Genomic DNA, 10,733 nt, shown 5'->3' with positions numbered 1-10,733 from the left:
GATGATAGAAAGGGTTCCTCTAAATGACGTTTATATGATCCGTGGGGAGATAGTAAGGAGTTTATATGTCACTGATGGTCTGATGATGACGCTTCCTAACTTTATATAGTAGATCTATGCCTCGATATTAGAAATTAGAGCCATATATCCTCATTAATTCAAGAAGGCGTGTGAGGGTTATATATATTCGCCAATTTTTAAGTTTATTTTTTATGCATACTCTTGTTCTGCAATTGGACTCATCCATCTGCTTTTTATGTGCACCTTATTAATCGTTGCATAATAGAAAGATATTAGGATTGTTGCCTAAAGAAAACTGACATCGAAAGAACTAGTAAAAAAAAGGATGAAACGTGAACAAAGTATCCAGTTGTAAGCGTATGCTTTTTTGGAGAATGGAGATGGAGTTTACTTTCATTAGTAATATTTTTATTATTGTCATAAATTATTATTAAAAGCATTAGTAGTAGTAGTTAGTAGTAGTAGTAGGTGTATATAAACAACGTTATGTTATAAAGAAAAAAAGAGAGCAGAATAAATGATGTTTTTTTTTTCTCTCCCGGTAGATATGCTTTTTTTTTTTTTCAAAAACGCGCGGAGGGTCCTCTGGTGTTGTTACTACTGCTATTGAGGTTGCTTATGCGAGAAGAAGACGATACTAGTTTCTTTTTCGAAGCACTGAATGTCCGTTTCCAAATTTTCTGAGGGTGGCATTGTTCTTGTTCTTGCTGTTGCTGCTGCTGTACAGGAGTAGAAGCATATGCAAAAGCTACAGGGGGTCGCTCAGAATTTTGTTGGTGGTTGCTGCTTGTGTTTGTGGTTGAAAAATCCTCTTCTTGTTGTTGGCGTTGGCGGTTGTAGGATCGTTTGCTTGTGCTGACACCACTTTCACTCCGAATCCATCGAAAAATTGGACCCTTGTTATGCGATCGTCGTGGTGATGCATGACGGTGATGATGAGTTCCTCCCTGATCAGTGGCTGCAGAGCGGTATCGGCAAAGTGAAATGTTGGACATGGAATCTTGCCGTGAATCATCCATCTATCAGATTTTTCAAGCAATGGTATATTTGTTTAGTTTCTTTTTTTTTGTTTCTGTTTGAAGGTAATATGCATTAAAAAATGTGATCCAGGGTATATGAAGCAAGGTATCCTCTTATGCAGATAAGAGATAGTTGGTAATCCCCTCCCCCCCTATTTCTTTTCCCTGGCCCTTGTTACATACCTCACTGGCATTGTAGGAGTTTAGGTCTGAGGTATAATCCCCTTCTGTATAATGCGATCCTTCGTCATCGTCATCATCCATCATGTCATCTCGGTACAAGTGGTCATCGTCACAAGTACCACCATCATCGAGATACCGTCCTCGTCGTCGTTGTCGTCCTCCGCGCCTCCTCATCGATTTCTTACTCAGATTGGATAACTTGCTAAACATTCTGTCGACGAGTGCGTTCTTTTTGAACGGCTGCATGCTGAGTGTTGACAAGGAGCGATCCATCCCCGAAAATAGACTGATAGGAGTGGTTGCTGCGTTGGATGGCGTCATCGTTGTTGTTGTTGTTGTTTTGCCGTACTTTGACTGTTCACGATGGCGCTGCGTATCAATGGTTAATCTTGGCTGTTGTTGAAGAATGTTTGTCATTGTTGTTGAGGTCGGCATAGAGCTTGGTAAAGCAGTAGAATGGCTGTAATTTATTTTTGTATCGGATATGGGTGATGTTGATGATGATGATGACATGCAGTAATAATCACTAGCGCTGTGTGGCAATGTTCGTCTTGGTGACGGTGTTCGACTTGATGGTCTTAGCGTATCCAGACTATCGTTGGTTGTCGCTACTGCAGCAGCAGCAGCTGTTGCTGTGACCGATGTAACAGCAGCTGAACTAGTTGTTGAGCTGACTGTCGATTGAATCTCTAAATCAAGCGTTGCAGTCTGTTGTTGTTGTTGAATGTGTGGCTGTGGTAATTCGCTGATGCGTCTCGACGGCGACATGATGGAAAAACTAGACGCTGAGGATCGCATGAACGGCATGGATTTCCGTTTGCGCAAATCAACAACATTGTTTTCTCTGTCACGAAGGTACCATGTCGCTCTGGATGACAGATAATCCTGAGTACACACGGCATGGAGTTTGTGATCCACAGCCACGCGTAATGCGTTCTGATGGTTGCTTTTGATCTGCATTGACATTTTGCCTATCATGTTAGTAGGTGTGCTCGGTGTCGCCGCCATCATCGGTACTCCTGGCGTGGAATGGGCAGTTGCATTTGGCGTTGATGAAAGCAAGTCGAGCGATCCAGGACGTTTTCGTGAAATTTCGGAATTCGTTCTTGATTTTAATAGCTCTTTCCGCCTCGATGCTGGGTAGTCGGCAGAATATCGTTTTTGTAATGGTGCAGGTTTAGGTGGCGATGAAGGAGATGAAGCGTTATTACTTGAAACGTTGTTATTGTTGTTGTTCGAAGGGGAATTGGTGATGGTAGTCCTAGTCAAGTCGGCAATGATATTATTCAATTGCACACTGGTTGAGACAGATCGCTTCAATTCAATAGGAATAGGTGATGTTGGACCGTTGTTGCTATGGTGACTGTTGCTGTTATTGCTGCTGCTGCTGTTGCTACTGTAATTGTTGCAGGATGAAGAAAGTCTCATATCGAGAATATTGGTGAACGAACGCGATAAACGAACATTGGATTGCTGCTGCTGCTGTTGTTGTTGCAGTTTTTTTGTGGGTGTTGGTGTAGCGGCAATTCCTGCAAGTGATGGTACAATTAATTCTTCCTTCTGCACAGATTCCTCCAGTTTGGCTCTCTCAATAGCGTCTTCTAGATGTTTGAGCCAAAGTTGTTTCTCCTGGTTGCATGTAGCGCTAAATGCAAATGTATGCTTTTTGCATCTGACTACGAATGAATGTTCTTGTTGACCTATAAATCAGATGGGTTAAAAAAGATGATCATGTCGCATACATAGTATATATATATATATGTATGTATATAAGGAGAAGAGGTGCTATAATAGCAGATACACTTTGGGGGAGGGGGGTTGCAGATCATGGATTAAAACCAACCTTCAATATCAGCCAAGTCTTCCAGCTCTGCTAGACGCAAGGGAAACCAATGCTTCGGCTCATAGGTGGTGACCTTTTTCGGGCGAACGAGAATCAGATAAGTTGGGAATACAAAACAACCCAGGTAGCGCGGCTTGGCAACGCTCTGACCCAATGCGGTGTAGGTGACCTCAATGGCCCCTGATATGAGCAAATTGCCAAGCTTGACGACATGACGCTTATTGATTCGCCAATCGCCATCGAACCGCTGTACGAACCGCTCTGTGCGCTTGCCGATATCCTTTTCGTTCTTGAGACGGTCGATTTCTGCAACGGTTGTGTGGACCAGGTTCATTGCATCGTTCAAAACTGCATAGTCATCTGCGTCATCGGGTGTATAGCGAATGATTTCCTTTAAAAGTAGCTGATAACGACATATGCGTTGCACTGGCTGTGTGTGTGTGTGTGTGTGTGAGTGATATATATTAGCCAGAGTGAATTAAAACTGGGGGGTTCTTTTGCACTCTACCTTGATCAAATAGTCTTCAAACTGAAGTCTTTTACCGACAGGTGAAGACGATGCTGATAATTGCTGTTGGCTACTGGACACCTGGTCCATGAGCGAGCCACTGACCACAGAGGACGAGACCGGGGTGGATTCTGCAATCATGGCGGTACACTCTTTGGTGAAGTGAGACCATTCAGGGCGGTCGCGGTATTCTTCACACAAAGACCAGGCTTCGTCGTGCAAGTCGCAGTATCGAGTGTACATTAAAAAGTGATCACCCTAAGTCGTTTCATTGAACGCATTACATAGCATGGAAATTAAAGAAGTGAGTACTGTGGCTAATAGGATTCTTATCCCCCCCCCGCTCCCCACCTCCCCCTTCAAGTCTAATTTATCTTGTATATCGTTACTTGTTCTATTCTTCTATATAGAAGAGGAGAAGCTCAAACTTTCTGATTTTTTGTTTTATTTACCATATCCAGGAATGCCTTTGCAATGTGCTCACCGACGCCTCGTTCCTCAAAATTCTCGTCCAAGGTGGCCAGGAAAATGCGGTGGAATGACAGTAGATCCGATGCATTTCGGAGTATGGTCTGTTTATGCTGCAGAGGAATCCAGTCTTGTCGAGCGAGTGTATCAAAATAGACCTATGTACGTTTTGTTATTGTTGTTTTTCTTTTTTTTTTTTTTTTTGCCAAGCGATGAATATCAAAAAGAAATAGAGTGTGAGTTTTGTCTAGGTAAGTGTTTAGAAACTTGCTTCGACAAGACGGCCAAGATCAGTGACATAGTCGCGTTCGGTTTCCAATAGCTCGTGGATGGCGTGGTTGCGACGCATTGTTTGTTTTGAGAGTCGATACTCGTCTTCATCCATATCGCCCATGGAGGAGGACGTTGCGGGTCGATTTGGATGGATGATGGCTGAAGCAAGTGATATCTGCTCCTCGGTCACTGCAACACCGCTACAGAGTGAGCATGTAAACGTAGAATCGAGAGGATACTGTTCTGTCGTTGCAGTTGCAGTTGCAGTTGTTGTTGTTGTTGTTGTTCCTGGCCCCGTCGTCGTCGTCGTCGTCGTAGGCAAGTCGCAGCAGCCATTGTTTTTCTGTTCTTCTTGTACTTGTTGCTGGTGATAACATAATGTCATAGTCGTAGAGGCAGCGGCACTGGCAGTTGTTGTTGTTGTCCCGGCATTTTTATTACTAGCATCATAGCAGCAGCAACAACAACAACAACAGCAGGAATGATGATAACATGTGCCTCTGTCATAGAGGGGACCGTAGAAAGCAGCTGTCTGTGTAACTGGGAGCATTCGAATTTATATTTCTTTTTACAGCCTCCCCAGCCTCTTTAGCGCGCGGGCGGTCAAATAGCAAGGAAAACGAAGGAATGGAAAAGCTGAATTGCAAGATGGCAAGATGAGTGGAAATTAATAAGAAAGAGGAAAAAGTGGAAGAGAGAGAAGCGAAGGTTGTTGTTTTTGTTGTTGTTGCTGCAATATACACTTTTTCTTGCACTAAGCTAAGCTAATAAGCGCTCTGCTCTGCTCTGCTCTGCTCTGCTCTGCCCTGTGTGTGTGTGTGTATTAGTGGCAAGCTCAGTAGACAGTTTTCGAACCATCTCCCCCCCCTCCTCTTTCCCTTATGACTGAGTCAGCCCCTCCCCTCCTTACTCTCTCTCTCTCTCTTATGCTTGCTCCTTTCCATCCTTCCTCTCTCCCCATTCCCTTGCTTTCCCTTTTTTTCTCTTTAACGAGCGCGCGGGCTGCTGCTTGGTTTGCCAGTAGCATATATAAAAAGGCACTGTGTGTCATGTTCGTTGTAATATAGGCAGGCACAGCAGCGAGTGTTTGCGTTGCCCTTTAGTGCTGTTGTGGGTATGCAATGCATTGCGCTGCATTTTTGTTTTTTTGTTTCGGTTGCACTGCAAATAACCATCTAATTCTAAAAAGCAAGGAACCCGTTTCATCCTTTTCTTCTTCTTGTTCTTCTTCTTCTCCTTCCAAGTTGTTTAGGCCAAGCCTTCTGCGGGCCACATCCAGCCAAACGAATCCTCAATGTCGCTCTTTTGAACACCGCGGTAGTAATCGTACAGCTTCTGGAAGCCCTCGCCGATCTTTTCTTGGTCTCCAATGGCTATCACTTGGTCTCCACGGGTGATTGATTTCACCGGTGTAAGCACAACTAATAGCGCGCAAACAATTGTTGTTGTTGTTGTTGTTGTTAATGCATCAGCCACTCTTGTTTCTTACAGAACACACGTGTTTGATTCTACCATGATTCAGCCACCCAAAACTTACCGGCAGTGCCACAAGCAGCCACCTCGTTGAATTTGCCTTCAACAATCTCACTCCATGCAACGGGTCGCTCCTCAACCTTCCAGCCAAACTTGGTGCAAATGTCTTCCAAGGTCAGACGCGTAACGGAGCGCAGAATCGACTCGGAGTTGGGCGTCACAAAGGTACGGACTCCATTGGCATCTACACAGTCCCTTTCCACGGTCAATTCACCACTCGCTTTCTTTTCTTTTCCATCAGATATTCTTAAAAATAGCCTACCAGGAGGGGTCAATGCAACAAAGTTGGAGGTCGAGAATTCATCCACATAGCTGCGAGTTTTGGCATCCAGATGCAGCGTCAGTGTATAGCCTTCGGCCATCTTCTTGCCCATAGGGCCAAAGGTGGGTGCATAATTACCACCCAACTTGGCGGAACCGGTGCCCTTGGGAGCAGCTTTAAAAAAAAAGCACCATTTAATCACTTGATAGAATCCCCTCCCCCTCTCGCCCTTTCTTGCCCTTTTGTTCCTTTTGTTATTTTTGTTACCCCCTAACAAAACACACAGACAATAGAGCGATTGACGTCTCTGATATATGAACCAAAAAATGAAGCTTACCACGATCAATAGCTTCCATGATGACAGCCTTGGCAGGGGTGATGCCACCCTTGTAGTAGCTTCCCACCGGCATACCAAAGACGACAAACGTGAATTCTGGCGCAGCATTCATGCCAATCATAGGGCCACTGCCAAACAACAGGGGACGAAGATAAAACGCACCGTCACTTTCCACCGGGGGCACAAAGTCAATGTTCTTTTCGCACGTACGTTTGCAGCCGTCCAAAAAGATCTCTTCCGGCACCTCGGGCATATGTGCAATAGGTGCACTGCGACGCATGCGTGCTGCGTTTTCTTGGGGTCTGAAAATACGGACACGTCCTTGCTTGTCCTTGAAAGCCTTCAAACCTTCAAAGCACTATAAAATAAAACAGGATTGGATAACTAAGCTTCTTTTCCATTCGCGATTGTTGACATGGAAGCAGAAAGAAAGAAAAAAGAAAGAGTCGCGAACCTGTTGACCGTAGTTCAAACCGGTTGCGCACATGTGGACCTTGAGGTAGGGATCAGTTTCAAACGAGCCTTGATCCCAACCGTTTTCGAGAGTCCAAGTGTATTTCATGTAACCGTTCGTGTCGCGGTATTGGAAGCTTATATTGTTCCAGTCAATTTTGTCAGCGGCCATGCTACTATTGTTATGTGGAAAAAAAAGAGAGAGAGAGAGAGAGATAAAATGGAAGAGAAAGAGAAAGAGGAAAAAGAACGACGTATTAGCAATAAGTTTCCATGTATACTTTCTTTCGCCAACGGTTTCTGTGAGTCATTTTGGATTCGGCGTCTACGATTCGATCTAATGGATAAATTATCAAGCCGCTTGTCACTCTCTTTTTATTTTTTCTGACCCGATGCGTTATACAACAATGCGGGGTAAACTATTCTTCAGGCCGGGAGATCAAAACACTAGCAAGCAGACCGTTGTGCTTTTTCTTTTACTATACAACTATTCAGAGAAAAAAGACACGACTCCTCAGCAAAGAATGCTGCGATAAGTAGTCATTGGTTGGTATTCTAATAGGGTTTCCAGTCAATCCCGGGGACCAGAATACGACAGAGATACTGCTATTATTCTCTGCATACAACCAACAACATATACTGGAATTGCCCTTTTACATCTGTCATATCAGCTCCGTATCAGTGAACCATTTCATCACAATATTGCTGTTGGTCACTTTTGCAAGATCAGAGTTGCTGATAAGCTTTATGCTATTCAGGACATTTGAGTTTGTTTGCTTTTTGAAAGCACATGCGTAGTGGACTGCAATCACTCATAGAGAGTCACCATTGCTTTGCTATCAAGATGAGAATATTGCTTATTGCATGTCGCTGCCAGGCTACAATAACTGAGCGGCACACTGCTGCTAATTTGCTCAGATGGAGAAGAGTGGCAGCTGTTAGTATGAGTGACATGGTAGACTGTAATCAGCCAATGCCATGTCTTTAATTCGTGGATTACCAAGCAATGCAAATCCCATCAACCCAATTTAGGAACAATTTTAGCGTTTGGTGTTACAGTAAGCACAATTACTCGGTGCAGCGCATATTTTTTTCCCATGAGCGATATACATATATAACCCCACTCACTCCACCCTATATTCGAAACTGATCTATAATTCTACCAATTTTTAATATTTCTTCCCTGAATTTTCGCTAACCGACAAGATTCACTATGGTCAATCAACAATTTACACCACAACAAAGACAAGCATTTGAAGCGTTTGCTGAATATCCCTGGGATTCAGACGGTGTGTTCCAAGCTGGCCTTGAGAATATCATAGCGGGTTTGCCCAAGGAGAAAAACAGCGGGGACAACAAGCCGACAAAGCTGGAATTGCAGAATCGCCAATTGCTACGAGCCAAGCATTTCTTTTTTACAAGGTAAATAGTTTGGGAAATTAAAAAAAAACGTGTAGCATTTTGCTACCTTGAAAGACGTTCATTACGAGAATCAAGTGGAAAACTGATAGACCTTGGTAAGCAGATTCAGACAAAACTTTGATCTCGACGAGTATCTTGACTATGAAAAGTATAAGAATATCCCTGTCGAAGAAAGTCCGGCTGTCAAGGCGTATCGACGTTTGGAAGTTTATGATTTTGAAAATGATACCAAGTTTTTGGCCGGGTTGCCGACAATTGTTCGTGGTTGGGTCAAGCAGCAACAAGAACAGGGCAATTGGGACAAGGCTCGCATGGACGAAGAGTATATTAGAGCTAAAGCATTCTATTATGCATCGTAAGTCTCTGTTCTCGATATCTCACAAAGAGGGAGGTGATGTTCTCATACATGTACATTATCTAATTTTTATCCACTAGTTGTGTGGAGCCTGTTCATGTTGGAGACTATATCGCTTGGACAAAGGATCGCAAGGAGGCGTCTCAGCCAGCATGTCCATATGCACACATGTGGCAAAACAAAAAACGTAAGAAAAGTAAACGAGTACGCACAAGAGTAAGAAAATCAATGTTTAGACCGTTTTATATGGAAATATAGGCTCTGGAGATGCAGAGGATGAAACATCCAACGATGGAAACTCATTTGCCTCGACAGAAGAACCAAAACTGGGGGGTGCGGCGACAATTACTTTCTCTGGCCCGAAAAGCGGCAACGTGTTGACCATCGATCGACTGGGCGAACTAAGCAACCAGCTTGAAAAGGCAGAAAACAGCAAGCGAGTGACAAGTCGAGTTTTACGACCTGTTGCTACATCCACCTCGACCTTTTCTGTCTCCACTATGGATACACGGAACGGCCAGACCACTGTCAAAGACGGCAAATGTACTAGCGTAGGACTTGCCTTTGCGGAAACAGCAAGCAAAGTCGGCAAGGACGACACCAAGAATTTAGTGGCATCACTCGATGCTGTGGCGGATGCATACTACAACTTTGTCTTGGACACGTTCCAACAACAAAAGACGACAGTCACAGTGTTTGATGCTGCGATACCCAATAATGCACCTTATGTTGGCCTCTGGCACGGATTTGTTCGCGTTATCACGGAGGATACGTTTTTAGATATGGGTCTGCAGTTATCCTATGCGCCTGTACCGCCACTTTTATTGCTATCATTGTGTCGTCCGCGCATGCAGAGCAAACAACCCTTGGCACCAGGCACAGAGCTGTATCTTGCATTGGCACCACCCGAGTTGGTGCGATTGCGTGCTCCAGAGCTGCTGCGGTTGGGCCTTGCCGATGTGTTTGTGCCAGATGCCCGTTTGAAAGAAGCGGTGGATGGCGTGAAGAGGATGGCAATGTGTCCTGAACCAGATACGGCCATGGCTCTTCAGTTAGTGCTGGCTGCTTATCATTCATACCCGGGTCCTGACCGTTTAGGTGTGTGGGAGAAAGAGATTCAACAAACATTTGGGGTAAGTTTTTCGAGGAAAACACAAAAGGTGGTTTGTAGTGATGTTTAAGGTACTGATACGGTTGATCAACTTGCTACTTTAAGTCATCCAAAACTTTGGAGGAGCTCAAGACCAAGTTAAAAGGCATGGACACTCGATGGAGCAACAAGATATTGGATCATTGGAAATCATTACCGCCAGCGCTTGTCGAGGTAATAATTAAATTACCCTTGCAAGGGATAGTTTATGTTGGGTTTGCTAATTCTAACTGTATCGATCTTTATGTATGGGTTATAGGCTGTGTTCAAGGGTGTGAAATCGTGTAGTGAAATGGATCCAGTCAAAGTACTCGACTTGGAACGACAGTTGAACTGTCGATGGCGCCGTACCAAAGAGTTTGAACGATGGCATCGACAGGACTTGACGACAGCCGATACCATGGACTCGGAAAGCGTTGATTTCTTTTTCAAAGAGTCAGAAAAAACTGACGCGGAGGATAACGCGACAACCGTTGTTTATGAGGCACCCAAAGAGGATACCGATGATACAGTGGCTGTATGTCCAATTACTGGTCAACGTTCGGACGGAGCGGCGGTGTGTCCTATCACGGGTCAAAAGGAAACCGATAAATGTCCTGTCACTGGACAAAGCTCGACAGCAACGGGAGCCGCGTGTCCTGTCACAGGTCAGCGACAAGAAGAACACGATGTATCAGCATGTCCTGTCGCAGGAAAGAAAGTATCGGATGCGCAAACAATGGTGTGTCCAGTAACCAGACAACAAGCAGCATCATGTCCAGTAACTGGGCAACAGGCCGAGGTGCAATAAAATTTAGTAGCATAGCAACAACAACAAAAAAAAACACCACTGTACATTTAACAACACACACATATAATCCCCCCCAATATAGGCTATTTCGAACACTATGATAGCTTTTATATAGA

General features: G+C 44.2%; 3 protein-coding genes across 3 annotated transcripts; 1 reads left to right on the top strand and 2 right to left on the bottom strand.

Annotated features, from left to right (window-relative positions):
- Nucleotides 1–352: 352 nt before the first annotated feature.
- BDB00DRAFT_845631 (uncharacterized protein) lies at nt 353–4,630 on the bottom strand. Its single transcript, XM_053125095.1, has 6 exons — nt 4,314–4,630; nt 4,027–4,200; nt 3,575–3,832; nt 3,067–3,496; nt 1,224–2,923; nt 353–1,040 (listed from the first exon to the last, which is right to left on the bottom strand). Exons 1-6 carry the CDS (start codon nt 4,434–4,436, stop codon nt 585–587), a joined length of 3,141 nt encoding a protein of 1,046 aa, XP_052975249.1. The 5' UTR covers nt 4,437–4,630; the 3' UTR covers nt 353–584.
- A 458-nt stretch (nt 4,631–5,088) lies between these two features.
- On the bottom strand, nt 5,089–7,141 carry BDB00DRAFT_845628 (branched-chain amino acid aminotransferase). The gene is made up of 5 exons (XM_053125094.1): nt 6,902–7,141; nt 6,448–6,805; nt 6,111–6,284; nt 5,853–6,032; nt 5,089–5,736 (listed from the first exon to the last, which is right to left on the bottom strand). The coding sequence occupies exons 1-5, from the start codon at nt 7,070–7,072 to the stop codon at nt 5,564–5,566; spliced, it is 1,056 nt and encodes a 351-aa protein (XP_052975248.1). The 5' UTR covers nt 7,073–7,141; the 3' UTR covers nt 5,089–5,563.
- Nucleotides 7,142–8,113: 972 nt separating this feature from the next.
- Nucleotides 8,114–10,617, top strand: BDB00DRAFT_876866 (uncharacterized protein; the record flags this gene model as incomplete). The annotated part of the gene is made up of 6 exons (XM_053127533.1): nt 8,114–8,322; nt 8,426–8,677; nt 8,758–8,864; nt 8,936–9,810; nt 9,894–10,001; nt 10,087–10,617. 6 exons carry the CDS (start codon nt 8,114–8,116, stop codon nt 10,615–10,617), a joined length of 2,082 nt encoding a protein of 693 aa, XP_052975247.1.
- Nucleotides 10,618–10,733: the final 116 nt, after the last annotated feature.

This window comes from Zychaea mexicana (genome assembly GCF_025766255.1).
Source record: "Zychaea mexicana strain RSA 1403 chromosome Unknown BDB00scaffold_97, whole genome shotgun sequence".
In the NCBI taxonomy this organism is placed as follows: domain Eukaryota; kingdom Fungi; phylum Mucoromycota; class Mucoromycetes; order Mucorales; family Lichtheimiaceae; genus Zychaea; species Zychaea mexicana.
The sequence above is the reverse complement of the archived record's forward strand: the minus strand, read 5'-3'. Positions and strand labels throughout refer to the sequence as shown.